At 38.1% G+C, this 23,459-nt stretch overlaps 1 protein-coding gene across 1 annotated transcript in view; it reads right to left on the bottom strand.

Moving 5' to 3' along the window:
* Window positions 1–17,661: 17,661 nt before the first annotated feature.
* The window catches only part of LOC306643138 (uncharacterized protein C18orf63), a gene marked incomplete at both ends in the record, with an annotated part of 56,765 nt that continues 50,967 nt past the window's right edge, over window positions 17,662–23,459 (bottom strand). The window contains 2 exons of the mRNA XM_079109049.1: window positions 17,662–17,718; window positions 17,927–18,910. Of these exons, the coding sequence (XP_078965175.1) occupies window positions 17,662–17,718; window positions 17,927–18,910 (1,041 nt within the window). The remainder of the gene's footprint in view (window positions 17,719–17,926; window positions 18,911–23,459) is intronic.

Here is a 23,459-nt window from a genome sequence, read left to right as displayed (position 1 = left end):
CCCGCACAGCATGACGCGGTCGTCTGCATCTGATTAAGCAGTGGTCCAAGTCTGCTGCAGCAAGAGATGACCAGTGCCTCCAGACTTCCTCCAACTCCCGCGTGGTAAGAACTGATTGGACAACCGCTTCCCAGACACCGTCACACTTAGAAAAAGCGCAGGAAGCAGAGGGCTGGGAGCTGGCGGCTGGCATTAGATGTCAACAGCACCAGAGGGACTCAGGGTTATTTTTACGCTCTGACTACTTATAGAAAGTGCAGTGCCTTACACATTTTCTAACTCATGTTCCCAGCCAAATATGTGATTTTCTTTTTCATCAAAGAATAGTAAAAACACATGATGACTGTGGGTGAGACCAGATCCCAAGGGTCTATATATATATATATCCTTCATGAAGAGAGAATAGGAAAAAACTGTAATTTTTAATTTCCTGCAAGTATCTTGTCTCTTAGGGAATGGGGGCTCGTTATGGTTGGGTCTTAAATGCCCCTGAAGCTCGTATGTTGAAGACTGGGTCCCAGTGACTGGCGCTACTGGGAGGTGGTGGAAATCAGGGAGTGGGGCCTAGTTGGAGGGCGGACATCCCTGGGTGCGTGCGGGCCCCAGAAGACTACCTGTATCTCTGGTCCCTTCCTCCTGTGTTCTCCTCGCTCCTCTTCCCAGCCGCCACGTGGTGAGCAGTTTCATCCCACCAGGTCTCCTCACCATGGTGCTCTGCCTGGGGCCCACCCGGATGGCCCAAGCAACTATGGCTGAAACCTCTGACGCCATGAGCCAAAACAAATCTTTCTCCCTGGAATTGTTTTCCCCAGGTATTTTGTCACAGTAACAGAAAGCTGACTGAACGGAACTTGATGTTTGGTCTTTCTTCTGGGAACCACCCCATGGTCCCAGATGCAGTCCTGCAACTCCAGCTGCCAGGAGCTAAATGCCTCTCTGCACAAACAAAGCTGTGATTACCATGGTTGGAGCTGCATTTCAGCAGATCACGATGCTTCACAGTGATTTCTTAGAATAGTTTTCTTTTCTGAATATAAACTTAGACTGCAAAGTCAATATTTGTTGGTTATTTCTGTGGAGTTGGTGCATACATCCACACAGGCAGTTCTGGGTAGAGATCTGCAGACTGTAGGAAACCAGGGCAAAACTGGCCCTGTCTTTCCTTCTCAGCACTGGAGAAGACCACTGTGAAGGTAATAGACTATTGACAGAGAGAGAGGGAGAGAGAGAAGAAAGGAAGAGAAAGGCAGGTCAGGTGAGGTGGAAAGGGGAGGAAATGGTGGGGCTGGGCAGTTCAACCTCACTGGATTGCAGGTATTTCATCTGATGAGCCATTGAATAAGAACAACCCAGACTTCAGGAAACAGACAGATGCTGGGTCATGTGCTCTAATATTTCAAGGAAACACAGGAAAGGAGCACCCCAGCTCATTTCCATGAATACATTTTCCTCTGAAGTGACTATCTACTGCTGATTACCCTGGGAAGAGGTAGCCAGCTCAAGGCAGCTCAGTCCTACGGGGCAGCAGCTGATGGAATGAGATGGCTGTGGAGAAGTGAGGGAGTGTATCTGAGAAGCCACAGCTCCGCCACTTTAATGAGCTGCAAGTGACTTGGGTAGGCATCACATGGCATCAGGCCGCTTCCCGGTCCCCTGGAGTTCACAGACCCCACAAATGGCAGCCCACCCAACTGCATGCCCACTTCTTTCACCCACACATGCTTGCTTTCTCCATGGTCTCAAGAGAGTGGTTGCTTCTTGCAGGGAATGAGGTCAGGAGGAGGCTCTGAGGAAGCTTCTGAGGTCTTGCTGGTGTTCTGTCTTGGTGATGATTCATTATTGTTTGATATTATTCTCTAACTTGTATATATGTTTATCTTCTTCTTATTCACTTCATTTTTTAACTTATAATATCATTACTATTCTTTAAACTGTATGTGTATAAACTCTTTTGAATCCATGATTTTTTTCATAATAAGAAAGGTTTTCTTGAAGAGCAAGGTGAGACTCGAGGTGAACATCGTTTTTTTCATAACTATCAGAGAGCTGTGAACCACATAACCTCCGTACTTCAGGTCCCTCACTTAAAATGCAGGAACTGAATCCCTGCAGAAGACGACTGCTTTCTGTGCTGACTTTGTTCATCTTGGTCAACAGCAGGTAGGTTTGAAGGGTCCATCTCCACACCTCCCAACAGAAATGCAGGTTAATTAAAACCAGTCCAGGCAAAAGCAAACAATTCAACTTGGAAATCCCACCCTTCCTTTCCCCAGAAAGGAACTGCATGGCCTTGTTATATAATCAACTTTAAATGTCTGAACTTCCTTTAGACTTCTGCAGATTTTCTGTGCTTCAAGGCCTCTTTCTGAACAAAGCAACAACACATCAAAGTTAGGGGGGACAAAGTCTAGTGGGGCTGCCGTTAGGAATGCCATGGCTCTCCCATCATCAGATGGAACTCTGTGTCTTCCTGGAGACAAAGGAAGAGGTGCTACAGGTGGCGTGTATGTGTGTGTGTGTGTGTTACACACGTTAGGGGGAGGGCGCAAAGGATGCTTGTTAATGTGTTCCTTGGCCAAAAATAATTGTTGGGTGGACAGCAGGAAAGCAGTGTTCAGTGACATCTGAACGCAGTGATCTCCACCTATCGTGAGCTAATGCTCCTGTATGGCAGGGAAACCCACAGCCGTATGTTTCGATGTAAATGCTTTCTGATAATGTGGAATGAGCACTCTGTTTCTCATTGTCCATATGAGTTGAACTGAACTTGCAATCAGGTTAGCATGAGCTAAATTCAATCATTGTGTGACCTGATCGGGCATCTGAAACCTGGGGTATTGAATATCCTGCTTTATGTTGTTTTTATTCTCAATTTCATCTATTTATTTCCTTAGGGACCATAGAGCAACAGTAGGCAGCAAAGTAATGAAATGTGGTAAATCTGGTTAGAGAGAAATATGACTAAAAATACTCCCCTTTGTTTCATCTCAGTGGCCCTGTGTTTAGTGTGGCTTGCCGCGTTTTACAGAATACTAAAACTAGTTCTCAGGAGGAAAGAGGCAGGCAGAATTTACTGTTCTGAGAACAGCCTACTCAACTTTATATAAAAGTTCTTTGTTTTATAGATATGCCATAAAAACCTAGGTTGTAATCATTAACTGCCATTTAGACAAGTTTGCTGAGTTTCTGGGGGCCCTTCTGAGATGGAAGGTTCCTGGGTCCCCATGTGCATGCAGAGGGCTCTGCCAGTCCTAGGGCTTCCTGGCCACAGACCAGCTGCATGGTTGGGAGACCAGCAGGGTGGTGGGCAAATGAAAACATCCTGAGACCTTGGAATCCTTGATGCCGATGCTCCCCGTGAAGCTCAGGCCTTCCTGCCGGAACGGAAGTTCACACTTGGTTCTCAGTTCTTGGAGCAGCAGGCTGGGAAGATTTCTGAGCACTGGCCCCAACCAATTAAGAATGATTCTCAAGGGGCAAGCAGAGGGGAGGAACCCCCTCCTATACAACCAAACTCTTGGGGACTTTTGCAAGCATATAAGCTCCATGTGACACCCTAAAACCATCACTTGCTGAGTGAAATGAGAAATGTTTCTAAAGGGAGCGAGTCTACCTGGAATGATGGAAGAGAGTGATCAGGAACTACTCCTTTGCAGAAAGGTTTCTGAGGAAGTTGTGTGCATACAGAGACTACGAACACCCCCGGCAATCCTCTCTGTTGTTTATGTCACACATTTTAAAATCGCGACTCACTGTGGCTTAGTAGAAAGAATGCCACACTGCCGGCAGTTTCAGGTCCTCTTCCTGTGTGTCACCAGCTCAAGCTCAGGATGGTCACCTTGCCTCTTCAGGCCACTGCTTTTGGGCAATGCCACGTGGGATCTGAAGCCCAGAGACAAGTCAAAGGGCCATCAGAGACTGGAGAGTCCCATGACAGGGGAGGCGCAGGGTGTGCAGGACAGCAGCTAACCCTAGCTCAGGGGTCAAGGCTTCCAGGAGCTGGTGTCCATAAGAACACTAATGGAAGAGCTCAGAGAGCAGAACCGTGTTTCCTACAGTGCGTTAGACTTGGAGCAAGTACAGCTCTCCCCAGCCCTCCAGGGAGTTTGGCCTGGGTAGCAAGTCTTCAGAACTGTGTTCTTCACACAAAGGTGGAAGGAGAGGGAGCCCAGGCTCATTCGCCCAATCTGATTTACACAGATATTTCCTCGGGTGTTTCATATGAATGCTCTCAGGTGCTTACTGAGTCATGTTCCCCATAACTCCTACTGCATGACCTTGTGTGTACACTGTAAGGAAGTGTTAGTTATCTATGGCTGTGTAGCAGATTACTTCCAATGCTCAGAGGCTTAACACGGCCACAGAGATTTATGTCTTGCTATTTCTGTGGGCCAATGATTCAAGAGTAGTGTGGGGTGGCTATGGGATGGGTGACCTTCAGAAAGAGAAGTTAGGAAAACTACCCCATTCACAATAGATTTGAAAAAAATAAAATACTTGGGAATCAATATAACAAAAGAGGTAAAAGACCTCTACAATGAGAACTATAGAACACTAAAGAAAGAAATTAAAGAAAATCTTAGAAGATGGAAAGATCTCCCATGTTCTTGGATAGGCAGAATTAATATTGTCAAAATGACCATACTACCAAAGGTGCTATACAGATTCAATGCAATTCCAATTAAAATCCCAATGATGTAGCTTACAGAAATAGAGCAAGCAATTATGAAATTCATCTGAAAGAATAAGAAACCCAGAATAGCTAACGTAATCCTTAGCAGGAAGAGTGAAGCAGGGGGTATCGCAATACCAGAACTTCAACTATACTACAAAGCAATAGTAACAAAAACAGCATGATATTGGCACCAAAATAGAGAGGGAGAACAATGGTACAGAATAGAGGACATGGACACAAACCCAAATAAATACAATTTTCTCATACTAGACAAAGGGGGCCAAAAATATGCAATGGAGAAAAGATAGCCTCTTCAACAAATGGTGCTGGGAAAACTGGAAATCCACATGAAACAGAATGAAACTAAACCCCTATCTCTCACTCTGCACAAAACTCAACTCAAAATGGACCAAGGGCCTTGGAATCAGACCAGAGACCCTGCAGATTATAGAAGAAAAAGTAGGTCCAGAGCTTCAACATGTTGGCTTAGGATCAGACTTCCTTAACAGCACTCCCATAGCACAAGAAATAAAAGCTAGAATCAACCACTGGGATAGATTCAAACTAAAAAGCTTTCTCTCAGCAAAGGAAACTATCAGCAATGCGAAGAGGAGCCTACAGAGTGGGAGAATATCTTTGCCACTCATGCTTCAGATAGATCGTTAATTTCCAGAATCTATAAAGAACTCAAAAAACTCTACACCAAGAATACAAATAATCCAATCAACAAATGGGCTAAGGAAATGAACAGACACTTCACAGAAGAAGATGTACAAGCAATCAACATACATATGAAAAAATGTTCAACATCGTTAGTAATAAGAGAAATGCAAATCAAAACTACCCTAAGATTCCATCTCACCCCAATTAGAATGGCAATTAACAAGCAACAATAGGTGTTAGGATGTGGGGGAAAAGATACACTCATACATTGCTGGTGGGGCTGCAAATTAGTGCAGCCACTCTGGAAAGCAGTGTGGAGATTCCTTAGAAAGCTTGGAATGGAACCACCATTTGACCCAGCTATCCCACTCCTCGGCCTATACCCAAAGGACTTAAAATCAGCATACTACAGAGATACAGTCACATCAATGTTCATAGCTGCTCAATTCATCATAGCCAGATTGTGGAACCAACCTAGATGCCCTTCAGTTGATGAATGGATAAAGAAACTGTGGCATATATACACAATGGAATATTACTCCGCCATGAAGAATGATAAAATTATGGCATTTGCAGGCAAATAGATGCAGTTGGAGAATATCATGCTAAGTGAGATAAGCCAATCTCAAAAAACCAAAGGACAAATGATCTCACTGATAAGTGGATGATGACACATATAAAAGGGGGTGGGAAGGGGGCAAGAATGGAGGAAGGGAGGACTCTATAGAGGGATAAGCGGGGTGGGAGGGGTGGGGAGGAAGAAAAAAATAACAGAATGAATCAAAAACTATTACCCTAGGTAAATGTATGATTACACAAATGGTATGCCTCTACTTCATGTACAGAGAAACAAGATGTATCCCATTTGTTTACAATAAAAATGAATTTTAAAAAATCCAATATGGGAATTTAAAAAGCATGAAAAACCAAGGTAACATAAAGCCTCCTAAAATTCATAATTCAACAACAACTGACTCCAAAGATATTCAGGTGAATGAAGTACTAGATAAAGAATTCAAAAGAATAATTAAAAAGATTCAACAAATGAATGAACTAAAGAAGTCAGTATAGGATATGAATGCAAAATTCAGTAAGGGGACAGAGAGATACTGCAAAAGAACCAAACAGAAATATTGACAATGAATGACAGAATAAATCAAAATGCTCTATTGAAAGTCGCTCTAATAGAGTAGATCATGCTGAAGTCAGAATCTCAGAGCTCGAAGACAAAGTGGCCAGTTTTGAACATTTTGATAGTATAAAAGGAAAGAAAATAAGTAACCATGAGCTGAATATACAAGAACTCTGGGACAACATTAGGAGATCCAATTTAAGAGTCATTGGAAATGAAGAGTATTGTAAGATGCAGGCTAATGGAATAGATACCCTCTTTGCAGAATTAATAACAGAAAGATTTCCAAACATTGAAAATAAAACTGACATCTAGGTAAAGGATAATTCACAACCCCAAATAGACAAGATCAACAAAGAACTTCTCCATGACACATGAATTAAGACTCTTAACATACAGAACAAGGATAGAATTTTAAAAGCCTCAAAACAACCAACCAACCAACCCACCAAGCAAATAAACAAACAAACAGCAATAATGACAAAAACATATCAGGTCATATGTAGAGACAAGCTAATCAGAATTACTCTTCTTTCTCAGCACAAACTCTAAAAGCCAGGAGGGCTTGAAATAATGTGTTCCAATTCCTGGAAGAATGTAATTATCAACCAAGATTTTGATATTCAGTAAATCTATCAATTAGAATTGAAGGAGAAATAAGAATCTTCCAAGATAAGCAGAAACTAAAAGAGTTCATGATGACTAGGGTGGCTCTACAGATAATGCTTGAAGAAATGCTCCACAGAGAAGAAATCAAAATAAACCTTAGAGTTCACAAATGGACAAATCTCAATTGAAGAGTACTAAACAAACGAGAAACAGGACCAAATTAAACTTTAGAAAGAAATCAAAATGGCAGGAATTAATAAACATTTCTCTATAATAGTACTGAATGTAAATGGTCACAGAGATTGGTTGGAAAAATGATTTAAAAAAACAACACCCAACTGCATGTTGTTTGTAAGGGACTCACTTTAAAGGCAAAGACAGTTATAAACTAAAGGTGAAAGAATGGAAAGTGATATAACATTCAAATGGAGCCCATAATCATAATCCACCCAGTAACTTCCTAGCCCAGAAAGCCTGGGTGATCCTGGGTCCTATCCCTCTCTCAAAATCAACACTGAACATGTATGATTACACATACATGTTACGAACGGTGTGACTCTACATCGTGCACAACCATAGAAGCAAAAGGTCGTACCCCATCTGTGTACAATGAATCAAAATGCAGTCTACAAAAATAAAAAAATAATAATAACAATAATAACAAAAAAACCCCAACACTGCACTTTTTAAAAGTAATGAAATGTTGTACTTGCTTTAGCAGCACATACACTACAACTGGAATGACACAGAGAAGGTCAGCATGGCTCCTGTGTGACAATGACATTCAAATTCTTGAAGAGTTTCATATTTTTATGGAAATTATAGAACACTGAAGAAAGAAGTTGAAGAAGACACAAGAAGTGGAAAGATAATCTAAGTTCACAGATAGGCAGAATTAATATTGTCAAAATGACCATATTACCCAAAGTGATCTACATATTCAATGCAATTCCCATCTAAACACTAATGACATTTCACACATTACTAGAAAAAGCAGTCCTTTTACTCATTTGGAAGAATAGAAGACTCAGAAAGTCAAAGCAATTCTGAGTCATAAAAGTAAAGCTGACAGCATCACAATACTGACTTCAAATAACACTACAGAGCCATAGTAACAAATCTGTACGTCACTGGCACACAAACAGATGCAGACCAGTAGAACAGAATAGAAGATGCAAAAATACACCCACACAAATAACAGTCATCTGACCCCAAGAAAGGGTTGCCAAAAACATATATTGGAGAAGAGACAGATTTTTAAACAAATGGTGCTGGAAAAACTGTTATCCATATGTAGAAGAATGAGACTAGACCCTTATCTCTCACTCTGCTCAAAGGTCAAATGGAAATGGATTGAATGCCTAGAAATTAGACCAGAAAATATACAATTCCTAAAAGAAAACGTAAGGTGAACACTCCAATATATAGGCACAGGCAATGACTTTCTCAACAGGACCCCTAAAACTCATGAAATAATGTCAAGAATGAATCGATGGGATGGTATCAAATTAATAAGTTTATGCACTGCAAAGGAAACAAGAATGTGAAGAAATAACTTACAGTGTGAGAGAAAATCTTTGTCAGCTACCATTGTAACAGAATTAATATGCAGAATATATAAATAACTAAACAAATTTACACCAAAAAACCCCACAACAAATTAATAAATGGGAAAATGAACTAAACCACACATTCCTCAAAAGAAGAAATACAAATGCAAACATATATATGAAAAAATGTTCAGCATCTTTAGCAATTAGGGAAACGCAAATCAAAAAAATACTGACACTCTCTTTCCAGTTAGAATGGCAGCTATCAAGAATAAAAGAATAATAAATTCTGGAGAGGATATGGAGAAAAAGGAACACTTTTAACACTGTTTGTGGGACTGTAAATAGTATAAGCACTTTGGAAATCAGTATGAAGTTTCCTCAAAAGACTAGCAGTAGAGCTGCCAGAAGACTCAGCTACACCACTCCTCAGTATTTATACTAAAGAATTAATGCCAGCAAACTGCTGAGACATGCATGCCATGTTATAGCAGCACAATTCACAACAGCCGGACTACAGAGCCAGCCTCAGTGTTCTTCAGAAAGTGAATGGATAAAGAAACTGTGGTGTGTATACACAATGGATTTTATGTAGTCATAATGAAGGATGAGATTATGTCATTTACAGGAAAATGGATCAGAACTTAAGAACATTATATAAAGTGAAATAGCCAGAAACTCAGAATATCAAATGTCATATGTTTTATCTCATATGTGGAAGCTAGAGAGGATAAAGTAAAAGAAAAGGGGTGGTTGGAAATCACATGAAAATCAAATGGGGACCAGTAGGGTAGAGGTAAGGTATCATGGGGAGGGAGGAAGGAGAGAAAGAGGAAATACTGGGGAATGATATAGAGTGAATTATATTGCTACATCCTGTGTATGAACAAATATGTAACAAAGAATCTCATCGTTATGTACAAGTATAATGCACCAATAAAGAAAAAAAGGATCATCAGAAAATAAAGACTACATTTTGGCATATTTATATGTTGAAAATTTATACATTTCTTAAAATAATATTTTGATGCATATTTAAAAACATATAGTAACTAAAATAACAATAGTAACTAAAAAATCAGGGTATAAAACAAGAATGTTCTCAGTTTTATAAAAATAAATACACATACACATACATACACATGAAGGTCTGTAAGGGCCAACACGAAAATGTTAACAAGGATTCTTTCTTGGGGACATGGTTTGGGGTGATTTCTTATTTCCTTCTTTACTTTTCTGTATAAAATTTTAAAAATTAGGATGTGTCAGAAGGGGCAAGAACCTCCAACTGCAGCTGCCTTAAAACCAAAGGAAAGGTTTTGCCTCTGGGACTGCAAAGCTGGCTTCAGGCCCCCTCTCATGGCCCTCCAAGGCAGGAAGAGCAGGTGTGTCCTTTGTGTGGTGACAGTGCCGGGCTGCCAGCACATCACCCAAGGTCAAAGGTGAGCAGGGAGAAGTGCCACCCACGAACTAGCTTCCCTCAACTAACCCTAAGCAAGACACACCTCTCCATTTGCTTGGATCTGCTTTAACGCCCCTCAGTAAAGTTTTATTTTTCTCCTTGAAGTTTTTGATATTTTTGATTTTTTAAACTAAAGTCTTGGCTTGAGGTTTCTTGGATAACTCGATGTTATGAATTTGGGCTGAAATCCACCTTGGGGGGTGGGTGGCTTCTTAGGGATCTTCCTCTCTAGGGAAGGGCGTGGAGTGTTCCTACAGCTCTCTTGGGTGTGAGGGCATCACCTTTCAGGGTCCCAGCAAAATGTGTGTGCTGCAGGGGTGGCGGGCGGCTCCATCAGGCGCCCACCTTTGGCAGTCCTCTACTTCTTTCTCTCATTCCTCAGTGTCATCAAATCCTCAGCTCAGTTTCACGTCTGGGTTATCAAATTTCTAAAGAGCAAAAGCAATTTTGAATATTATGCTTATTTTTGTGGCTTCTCATTTCCCTTAAGATTTATACTGGTAATTTTTTTAAGACATGTTTTTAAAAATAGATTTTTATGACTCTATTTATTTCTATGTGGTGAAGATGGAACCCAGTGCCTCACATGTGCCAGGCAAGCCCTCTACCAGTGAGTCACAAGCTCAGCCCCTAGACTGATAACTCTTAATATTAACACTTTGATTCTTTGATGCTTTTGCATATTAAAAAAATTGATCCAGCATTATTAGCTGTTTTCAGTGAATGGATTAGTTTGAAAAACCCAGTCTTGCCATTAGCTTCAAGAGGAAGGTAGTTTTAAAATTCTGATTCAAATGAAAATATAAGTTATCAAGTTTAGAACTGAAGAGGGAATGAAGGACCTGAGATGTCCTTTGTTGAGTCCTGTACTCATTTAGGAATGGCAATACTGACAAGCAGCAGAACTGAGAATGGATTTGAAAAATAAAATTTATATGATATTCTAATTCTCAAAATTATAATAAGAGTTTAAACAGTTTTTTGTGAAATTCTGTGGCATTATTCATTTTTCATTAATGATTATACTGGCAAATGTTTCCTAAGTGCAGACCCAAGGTTTACTTTAAGGCTGCTTAACTCCTGTTCTCAGAGATTTAAAGATTTTATTTCAAAATTATTTCAGTGGTGAGGTAACTAGATATATAATAAAACACAGAAACAAATGTTTGCCAGTTTTCTCCTGACTGCAGATTTATACTTTCTATGCAGGAAATACAGGCTGCCAACTAGAAATAATTCCTTTTGAAGCTTTGGAAAGAAGCTAGTGAAGCAAAATTAAAAAGGAATGTGAATTATATATATATATATATATATATATATATAGTTTCTTTCATCTCTGAATGTAAATACCAAATTATCCCTGAATGTTTTTAAATTCAGGAATTTCATAATGTAATCAATATGTATTAGTAGCTAGGGTGCTCTTTGTGAAATACAACAAAACATTAAAACATTTTATTTCTTGTGCAAACTATTAAAAATTCACTGGTAGAAAATGAGAGTAGAAAAGGTAAATGACATATTTAAAAATCAATTTGTATAGATTAACTTCAGAAAAACTGATAAACAAAGATGGTTGACAGTTTGAGTTTTTCCTTCCTGTTACTATTGAGTGGTAGCAGTTCCAGAAGTTTTAAAATCACAGGAAAAGGTCAAAATTGAAAAGTCTTGTTCATCTGACATAGTCCCTCCCAGTGCCTCTGAATTTCCTGGCTATATTTAAGCGTCGGTGCTTTGATCTGGCCAGCCCTCCTAACATGTCTTCTGTCCTGTCACAGACACACTTCCCTGGACGACTCCCCACTTGCTTCCCGCTCACTTGACTGCCCTCTCCTGGCTTCACCATGTGAGTCTGTGGCAGCTTCTGAGACACAGACTACCTTTGTCTCCTCTTGGCTCCTTCTCCCAGACTTTTTACAGGACTTGTCCTGGCGGGCTTCCTTAAGCTCCCTTCTCAGCTTCTATGACCTCTGCCCTCTGCTTGTACTGGGGCTGCTCTTTTCTGTCCTTCCTCAGGAATTGTGTCCTCAAATCATTGCCTGTGTTCTCTTTGCTCCCTGTACTCTCTCATACACATTCAACCTACATTTTTATGTGGACGACTCCCCAGGCCCTTATGTCCTGGGATTCAGTATAGTCATCTGCTGGCCATCTTTCCCTGAACCCTTCTAATGCCCCCAACCCTGCTACTGACACATAAACCAATGGTCTTCCTGTAACACTTTTCTACTCCCCATTTTCTGTATTTCTCCTTGCAGCAGCTCAAACTTGAAAAACTCTTCTCTAGCATACCCCATGTACATCCAATTTCTGGGGTCTGACATTTCTAGGTCTGTCAGCACTGTCTGATCTTCTAGTCTCTGCTTCTGGATCAAGTTTCTACAGAAGCAATCTACAGAGGATTTCACCCTCAGCCTGGACGTAACGTCACTCTGGTCCCCACGGGAGAGATGACTAAGCACACCGGGATCAGTTCCCTAAACTCAGGTACATCTTCCTGCCTCTGTTCACTTTACTTCTCTCATTTCAAGTGCCTTGTTCCCATTTCTCCTGGTCCCCAAATGTGTCTGGCATAACTACTCTTTTCCTTTAATGTCTTTGGGAAATTATGTGAATTAATAAAGGAGACTGAAAACATGCACCTAGAGATGTAAGATCACAGCAGCCCTGGGACAAGAGCATTCCAAGAATGGCATAATATCAAGAAACAATACTATTTAAGGAGAAAACAAAATAAGAAGGTCCATTGATGACTCTTGTTGAAAGAACTGCCTATGCTCATGAATTCCTATTCCTCCTCCTTCCTTGTCTCTTAAATCCACCCCAGTTGGGCTTTTGCCTCGCACCCTATCACTCCACAGAAACTGCTCGTCAGGATCATCAATGGCCACATGTTGTGAAATCCAATGGTCAATTCCCAGCCCTTCTGCTCCCACACCTGCTCCTTTTCATCTCATTTGTTAATAACCCCATCCTTCCAAATGATCAGGTCCAAAACTTTGGAGTCATCTGAGAAACCTCTTTCTCTCAAATCCATAAGCCGGTGGGCTCCACCCTTCAAAATCTATCAAAACTGCCAGTTCTCATTTGGCAGAGTCTCCACCTTTACCATCTTCTTCCTGGACTCTTAACTGACCTTCTTGTTTCTCCTTTCACACCCCAGCCCCCCGGGTCAGCTCCTTTTTTATGACGTGGTAGCCGGAAGGATCGTGCTGTAACATGTCAGATCATGCCACTGCTTTGGCCCCAACCCTAGACAGTCAGTGAAATGCCACAACCTGTGAGGTCCAGTGCAATTAGCTCTTATCCCTCCTTGCTCCCCTCTGGCTCCTTTTACTCTGGTCACTCAGGTTCCCTGACATTCTTGACCATATCTGGTCCTGGTGCCTGCAAAGCCAATCCCTCAGGCATCCTTGGGGCCAACTCCCCTCCCCGTTTGCTAAAGTCTGCTCAAGGAAGCCTAGCCTCACCATCTGCCACACCTTGCTCTGTGTTTTCTTTTCCCACTGTACTTACCACTTTCTAACACGTAATGTAATTCACTTGTTATGTTTATTACATTTATCTCCCTGCTAGAATGTAAGCTCCGTGTTCCTTTACATGCCCCAAGTATCTACAATAGTGCTTGGTGCACAACAAATGCAGCACTAAATATCTGTTGAATGAAGTAATAAAGGACTTTTGAGGACAACAGTTAATAGGAAGTGCTAAGGAACTAAGCTAGTTCACGTGGGCTCAGCAGCAAAGGCAAGCAAAGAAAAGGAATCACAGAGGGAAAGGAATTTGTAATGTGTCTAAACTTTTCCATTCCTATATACAGTCACTCTGACATATGAAAAATACACTAATTTGAAATACCTTCTTTTTTATGTAAAATAAAACATGATGAAATAACATGAACATTTTAAACATCAATACATAAAGACCATGACATCCTTAAATCTTTATAAATACTGGCCATTCTTAAGTATCAATAAATATTCAATATATTGTCAGTTCCAGCGTAACACCAGATCACAGGCAATATGAAAAAAGAACAAAATCTGGTTGGTTGGTTAGTCAAATAAGAACTCATCATTGAGAAGCTCTATGTTTTCACCTTTTTGCTATCATAAGCGGCAAATACAATAAATGGTGTAATTATAATATGTAATAAAATTATAAATAAAAAATACAAATGTAATAAGCAACACATACTTTGAAAATGTGAATAGTACATGAGAAGCACTTTGGCATTTCTATAAATATGATTCTTGGCATTAATTTTGGCCTATTTCCACAGGTATTTTAATGTAATGGCTGATTTCTTAAACTTCTAGATATAGCCAAACAAAATCATTTATTTATGGTTTTAAAATTGTAATGGTTCTAAAACTAACTCACAATGGAATGTGAAGAATGATTTTTTGGAAGAGGTATTTACATTGAATATAAATCAGCAAAAACTTAAAGAAGTAAAATTTATTTTTCCCTAATTAGATTTGGAATTTTCCTGGCTTTCAGAAATTGTAATCTTTAAATGTACTGAAATCTTCATTGACTGGTGAATATGAGCACAAAAATTTGGTCTAGAACCTTTTTTTCTGAACATGGAATGTTAAATCAACAATCTATCTCCCAATCAAAATTAAAGTACATAAATACAAATACACATACATGTATTTTAAACTTTCATTAGGATAAATATTGTAAGAGAAAAATAAATCCACTTTACACAAGAACATTGACTGACAATACACAGCAAGTCTTGCCACATAGCTTAACATTTATCTAAATGAAATATTCTAATGTAAAGTCTAAATTTTACATTCTAATGAAGTGGAGGAGGAGCCATCAAGATTCTTTATACAAAGAAGTAGGAGATGCTACGCATCACTTAGGAGTGGACTTATTTTTCAGCTGTTTTGCTCAATTGAAGTCTCCAATGCCTATGGCTTAGTAATGACAGGGTAGCTGCAGGAAGCAGACTGGGAATTCAGAACAGTGGGAAGGCTGACTTTCACAAACAAACCCTGTCACCACTAACCAAATGATGTCCCGTTCTTTACTGCAGTCCCTACTTATCTATAATACTATCTTCAGAAGGAGAAAGGAACACTCAAAACAGGTGTTAAACTAAATGCATGTCCCTGTGAAAATGGCAGCTTGGGAAATAAGAGAAAATTCTAGAAAACAAAAAATGCTTAATGGTTTCAGGAGCTAGAATTATATTTACATTTCAAAGGAGAGTTTATGCCTACTTATGCTTAACTGCAGTGGTTTAGTGAATGGTGGGGATAGACCACATTTAAACAATCAAAGTTCAACTCAGGACTGGTTCTCTACTGGTTCTTGAAGGATTATTTCAGTGGAATTCTCAATGAAGACTTTTGTTTCTTTTAGATGTATTACAGTAATTATAACATATTTTATAAAATAAATATCCAAAATGTTTGAAAGTCAGAATAACATTCATTAGGTGAGAAGCTTTATTTGCGCTTCTCTTTTTGCAAATGATAGATCATTTATTTGTAATAAATTGTTACATTCTAGACATTTGCTTCAATACATATATAGCATGAGGCCTGTGCCAGGAGTCAGAAGGGTTTGCTGGATACTATCAGCCCTGGGGTTCAGGCAACAGCTGTCTCATCTGTTTCAGGAGTGGACCTAGCACTTGACTCACTGCCTGGAACATAGCAGGGGACAAGGAAGGACAAGGAATGCTGCTGGAAAACCAAGTCTCCACTCCAGTATAAACTCTCGTTCTGCTCTAAAATAGGCTTTATGTACTCAGGGCTTCCTGTTAGTTCACATGTAAAAACAAAGGTGAAATTTAGTGAACCAATGGAGATAGAGCAGATATCCCCAAAATGTAATATATACCCACATCTTTTTTTTTCCTTTGAAAAATACCATACCTTACATTCAAGATAGGTACGGCTTTAAAATATTACAGCAAAAAATGTGTCTGTGAGAAGCAGATAAAACAGTGGCAAACATTAATAATTGGTGGATCTGGGTGAGAGACAGTGGTTTTTCATACTGTTATCTGTACTTTGTGTGATTTAAAAATTTTGATAATAAAAAGTAATGACTTTAAATAAATTTCAATAATAAAAATAGTAAAGGTAAAATAAAGGTAGTTTCTATTATCAAATTACTATATAAAATCTTTGGAAACTTTGCAAACATCTGTACAAAATTATTTACATGATTGTTATAATAGTAAAAAGTTGGGTAAAACTTAAGCATCAATCATGCGGGAACTAGTTAAATAGAGTACACACATTTACAGTAAAATACTATGCAAACATTAAAGAGAAAGTCATCGTGAATAAGGAGGTTCCGCAGCTGCATACAGAACCTGACTCATGCTCACAGGAGTGACCATGAGACACATCTAGAAGAGCATTCATCAGCATCCAGAGTGGTCATCTCTGCAAGCATCTCTGCAAAGAGGAATTGCAGGCAGGTTTTTAATTTTTTTTTTAACTTTTTCTTGAAACTGCTCTGTTTTATCAAACTTTTCCCAGGAGTATGTATTAATTTTATAATTAGGAGAAACTATTTTCTATAACTATATTCTATAATCATCTTCATTATATTGTTATTTCTAGATGATGGAATGATTTAATGTTAAAAATCGTGTAAGGTTTAAGTAAGCAAAGTGAGAAAGTGCCATACTTCTATAATAATATAAAATCTGGAATAGATTACATTTATTTCCAGAAATGCAAATAACAAGTTTTAAGGCACATACATTTTTTTCCTCAATCACCTACTGAGTGCATTAAAATGTAAAATGTCAAAAACAATATAAAATGCAACATCATAACATACATAGAAAAGACTAAATACCTTTTTAGTTAATTCAAATTAGGATGACTGTTAGTCATAGGAAGAAATAGCATTTGGAAGAGAAAAGAATATGTTTTCTAGTTGGTTCCTAAAGAATTTGAAAGTATTCCAATAGTTCTATGCAAAAAAAGTATTTGTGGATATTTCAGTAACATGTTTGTTCTTAGAATAGAACAGATGGCAGCACAGAATAAAATATAATTTCCAGATGCACGATTTTGTGAATTCAGTGCCATGGACCCAGCATTGTCAATTAAATCTCTAGATCTCAAGTTTAAATTTAGGTGACACCGCAGCCCTTTCAGAGTGAATTCTGACCTGGTGATGAACCTCTTGAGGTCTGTTATCATGGGAGCCCATTAGATGGCTGGTGTTCTGCAGGCACGCGACCTTACATCTTAAAGCAGGCTGCAGCTGTCCTCACGTCATAGTCTGCAGAGACCCCAGAAGAGGGAGAAGAAGCACACAGGGCCTGTCTCCATGTCCTCCTTCTCTGGGTCTTTACTACACGAAACAGTGGCTGTGCATGGGCCCATTCAAAGGATATGCCATTCCTACCTCTTCCTGTTTCCTTGCTGATTTTAAGAAGGAATTTAAGAATAGCTCTTTTTTACCAAGATACTGGGCATCCCTCAAAGTAGGAATCCCAATTCAAATAATGTAAAGAAAAACAAATAAAAGGTATCATCTCAGTTACCTGGTAGATATTCTTTTCTTTTACATTCATGTTCTAAGCTTTGGGAATGATGAGAGATCTCTTAGGTTTTGATTTATCCAGGTCAGGTATCTGTATCAGATTGAAAAAGTACACTTTATAAAAATATTAACTGTATAAACTTGCACTTGTGCTTGGGTGGATACTCTGTTTCTTAATACTTGAGTTTCTAGATGATCTTGGGCAAATCATTTGAATTCTTACTTTGGGGTTTTAAAGGTCTAGTATATCAAAAATATTATCAGATTAAAACATTTTTTAAAAAATTTTTGTTTTTTACCTGGTTCCTAGAAGAACTGGATTGCCCACAATGAGCAGGACTGGAACCATGCTTCTTTGAGGTGTCTGAAGGCTCCAGACATAATTTTCTTTTAGACCTGTGGGCTGTTCTGCCTACTATCGACCTGTAGTCAGTTACACTGACTTCTGTAGTTTCATTTGCTGATTTTTGCTGTAGTTGGGGATCTTTAGTTTCTATGTCTGATTCAAAAATGTGTGGCTGTCTTTCCAGTTTTAGTAACTTGTAGCTTTTCCCTAAAATTTGTGTTATACATTTACTTGTTAAATTTTCTTTTTCCTGAAAGTTAACAGAGTTTTTTATCACCACCTCACTATTAGTCAGTTGTTTACTTTCATTTGAACTCACAGTTGATTTTCCTTTAGAAGAGGGATATTTTGTCATATTTTCATAGGGCTCAGTATTTATTTCTTGCAGAGATCTGGAGCTCTTCTGATTTAAATTTCTAGCATATATCTGAATGTTACTATTAGGTTTCTTTTTAACAGTTGGACCTAAATTTAGTTTGTCATCCTCAATTATACTAGTTTTAAGTGAAAACAATTTAGATTCTGTAAAAACATGCTGTTTCATTTTCGGTTTGCCAAGTGCTGAGATATTTTTGTTTGTCTGTAACATTTTACTTTTGAAAATTGGTATGAATTTAGGGGTGATGTTACTTTGGGAGCTAAGACTTGTTTGCTGAACTTGAATGTCTCCTCTGTTGAGTTTTGACTCTTTCAAACATAGTTGTGGGACCTTGTGAGGAAAGGATGGCTTTCTGTCCTGCACAGACTCTGGCTGGCCACTCAGCGCTGAGGAAGGGCCACACTGTGGCTGGCTGAAGGAAAGCTCCACCTTGTGGTCTGCTGCTACCGAACACGGTAGAAGACTGGGAGCCCAGGCAGGTTTTAAGGAAGAGGCTTGAGTCAGAGAAGCCCTGAACCGTTTTTTAGTAGTCAAATTGGACGGTTTGACTTTGTTTTCCTGAAGGACAGAAATTAGAAAAAAATTACATGTAATAATTACCTTAACTGAAAACAAATAAAATATAAATATTGTCAAAAGAAGAATATAAAGTAATATTATGATATGCAGAACAGGTGAAGAAAAAGAATGTAAATGGGCCTTCTGTGTAATGGGTACATTTCTTATGGTTTGTATCCGTCCTTTCAAATTCATGTTTTAAGATGAAGGCATATTCTAAATTTAAGGTAAATCAACTATAAAAACTATACACACACAGAGCTATTACTGTCCTCCAGAAGTATTCGTCTTGCTATAAATGCTCCCTCTTCTCTAAGCTGTTATCAGCTGTGGTTTCCCCTGTCTTGAAAGTCCCATCTCCTCTGGATCCTTCACCTATCGATCTACCACAGAATGACTGTTTTTCTCTCAACCCTCCAAGGATCTGTTGCTAGTTAATAATTACCTGTCACAAAAATACGGTATAAGGAAGTGGTCTTATAGTTTAGTGAGAATGTTCCACCTCCCTAAATAGATACTACATTCTTGAAGAGTAAGAACCTTGACTTGTGTTTTCTTATATCTTTTATAGTTACTCAAAAGTACTTGTTGAAAAAATTTGATCGATGGAGGAGATGGTTGTATCTACACTAAACCTTTAAGGTAAGTGAGATTTTGGCTATAGTGCAGGGCTTGTCTTACTTGTGTTTGTATTTTTGTTGCCTACCACAGTATTTCAGCAAGTCAGATGCATCAAAGACAGCAAAGTGTTTATGGTTTCTTTGAAAAATTAAGTTACATTTTTAAAATATAAATATAATAATAAAGAAAACAAAATCTTATAATAAATGAACCATTTTAACTATTTTTAAGTGAATAATTCACTGGCTGCAAGTACAACACTGAACTTATGTTATCTAATCATCACCACTATTGATTTCTAAAACTTTTTTCTTTTTTCCCAAAAAACATTTCCCCTTCCTCTCAGCTCTTGGGAGCAATTTGCCCCTTCTAGATACCTCTATGAATTTGCCCGTTCTAGATACTTACTATGGGATCATACAGTTTTTCTCCCTTTTGGCTGGCTTATTTCACATAGTATAATGTTTTCAAGTTTCATCCATGTTGTAACATCCATGATGCATCAGAATTTCATTCTCTTTTATGGTTGACTATTCCATTATATGTACATAATGACATTTTGCCTATTGATTTATCTATTGATGGAAAGTATTTATAGTCTTTTAAAATATATATCTATTAAGTTTTAATGTCTATAAGAGTGAAATGTCATAATCTGAAACATTTAACAGTGATTTTTCACCTTTCTACATCAAAAACATGTCACAGCTTAAAATAAAATTTTAAAAACTTATAACATTCAAACCAGAACAATTGACTTTTCTCTGAACTATCGAAGTTCATTTGATGAATTGAGTTGGGAGGAAAAAAGGAGAGACTTTTGGGAGATCAGACTTTAAATAGCACAGGAAAAATAAGAGACTGACCCATTTATCTATGAGGCATAATAAGTAATCTCAAATTGTAGTAGTTAAAATTTTTAAAAACCTATAAACTTTGGGGAACATGATTCAAATACCTCTGGAGAGTGAAGAGTGCGGTACAGTCCTCTGTACATGGGAGCCAGCATAAAGGTAAAAACTGTCCTAGTAAATCTGGTATACTATCATTGTCAAGATACCATGAGAAGAGACCATCACCATCATATCAGGTCAAGAAGTGAAGGCCTTGTCCCATCCAAGTGGGAATGGTATACTGGTGTTCAACCTCCATTTGACTTTCTTCCTGGTGTTCCTTCCTGAGCAAGAGCCTGAAAATCTCAAATTGACATTTTCTCCTTTCCATTTAGGGTTTTGATTTAGGACCAGCCAATCAGTGTACATATACAAAATTTGGAAGGAAGAAGTAAGGTAAAGACACACTTCTGCTATTTTTGCTGGAAGGCTTAATTACTAATGCCTCCTTTGATTTCTAGGAGTCCACTCACCAGCTCTGTAGGTGTCCAGAGCAGATAGAGCTTAAAGCATCTGCCTTTGCTGTAGACCCTATTGTGTAAACCTACCAGTGCTTTTCCCCACACACCACTGCCCTCCTCTTACGCACACTAAGGAAGCATGTGAGAAGGATACTTAAATATGGTTGAAATTCCACCTCAAGGAGATGATTTTATCTCAAGGGACTGGTTCACCCTGAAGGATCCAGATTGATTTCTTTTTCCATTTGATGAAAAAATGATTCAAGAACTAGGGTGAAATTAATCATAGAAAAGTAAGAACATTCATTTCTTGGGCCCTGGGTTTCATACACTGCAGTAACTTTTAAAGAACATACCTGCAAGTTGAGATATCAAAAGAAAAACTCACTCTAAGAAGATTTGCATAAGAATAAATTACTTGTATTCTAACATAAAACTTTTCCAGAATATGTGTCTTGTATCTGAAATATGTTTATATTCACACCCTGTTTCTTCTTACCTGTCTCAGAAATATACTACTAGTGAAAATAGTTTCTAGGAGTTTGTTTTAAAATATTATAAATAGCCCAAAGGGGGGAATCTCTAGGTTTGTATTCAAAATTTATAAGACTAAAACCTATGTAAACAGCAGATGAGATCATAAATAATTCACAGAACTTAAATATATATAAATGGTAAACAAACCACAGCTTTGTGAGGTCATGAGCCAATAAAAAGCAAAAACTTTATTATATCATTATCATTATTCTGCTAGGTATCATTAGGAAATGTACTATGGTGGACTTTTAATTTCTATATATTGTATATAACTTTATACATTGATATAAAATTATAGAGAAAAATGAAAGCTTAAACAAATATTTAGATATGAATGGATATCTGTCTAGTGTAGGCCTAGTATTAAGGCCTACAAATTCATTTGAGGAAAAACCAAAATGCCTGAGCAAATGTGCTTCATCTATTAAGATCTGGTTATATGCATAGTGTGTGTCTTTCTTAAAGCTGAACCAGAATTCAATTAAACTTGAGGAGTTTATAGAAAATACCAAGAATATATTAACTTTAAATGACATGACACAACCAGGAAGCAATCCAGTATATGGGATATTCTCCATGGTAAATGACTGTGATTTTCTAGCAAATAACTGCTAGAGATAATGCTATAGATGAAAAGAGATTTAGGGAAATAATAATTAAATGAAATGAGGTGAACCTTGTTTAGATTCTAATTTAAACAAAACCCCTGAAAACAAATCTTTGCGGTAAATGAGGAATTACAGTATGAACTGGTATTTGATGATATTAAGGAACTGTTGTTAATCCTATTAGGTATAATAATGACATGGAACTTAAAAAACATTTTTTAAAATGCTCTTATGTGGTATAAATGCACACTACAGTCTTTATTGGTGAAAGAACAATATACCTGAAATTTGTTTAAAAAAACTCCAGTTTATCCCTCACCTAAAAGTATCGTCAAGGAAAGCTAGATGACAGGCATTTGAATATTCATTATACCAATTTCTTTTAAGCATCATCTTTGGAAATTTACATAATTAAAAAAATCTAGTTTGGTTAAGCACTCCTGATAATTAAAAAATTTTAAAAATTGGTCTGGGGATATAGCTCAGTTGGTAAAGTGCTTGCATGCACAAGGCCCTGGGTTCAATTCCCAGCACCAAAAACAAAATTTTTTTTTTCTTTAAATCAGCTGAGTTTTAAAAATTCAGGATAGGTTACAAAGGCCTGGCAATTTGGGTCAATGCAGAACTCTGATGGGCCAGCCTAGCCTCAGGACTGCTGGGAGGGCTGGCCAAGGCTGTCTGGCACCTGCTTTGCCTGGATGTCTGGCTCTACCCAACCTTGCCTTCTTCCCATCTTCCACAGGTGTCGCTCCTGTGAAATCATGATTCACACTAGATTCCATTTCAGAGTTGCTTCCAGAGTGTTTCATCCATGACAAGTGCTGTCATCACCACTACTGTCCCTTCACTCCACTTTATCACTGAGGGAACAAAGTCACAATAGCTTGCCCCAAATTATACAATTTAAGGGATTCAAAACCAGAATCTCTAGAACCTAAGCTCTGAACAGGAAATTTAAGCTTTTTCCAATTACAGCACTCAGAATCTGATGGTCTGGATTTCAATTCTAATTCTGCAGTGTATTAAACGGTGTGGCTTTGGTTAAATACTTGGATTCCCTGAGTCTTGGTTCCCTCTTGGTTCCTTCTTCAAAATTAAGAAAACGATTGTTTATCTCCGTGGTCAAGTTTGATAACTGAATTAAAGAATATATTGTAAGGACATCCGGCACACAGAAAGCACAGAAATTAGCAGAATAACTCTTAAATAGATAAAATAAAAAAAATAAAAGGAAAGAAATGAGTAGAGCAAGTTCTTATTGTCAGGGTTCCATTTGTCAGAAGAAAATGTACAAGCAAAAATTTCCAGTAAAGTGTTATTTTACATTTATGAAGCAATTTTTCACAAGTATATTGTGAGTATATTATAAATATTAGTTATTTATAAAACAGATGTGAACTGTATTCAATAAATAAATAAAACACATGAT

This window comes from Sciurus vulgaris (genome assembly GCF_902686455.1).
Source record: "Sciurus vulgaris genome assembly, chromosome: 13".
NCBI classification, from domain to species: Eukaryota; Metazoa; Chordata; class Mammalia; order Rodentia; family Sciuridae; genus Sciurus; species Sciurus vulgaris.
This window is presented reverse-complemented; position numbering and strand designations above follow the sequence as displayed.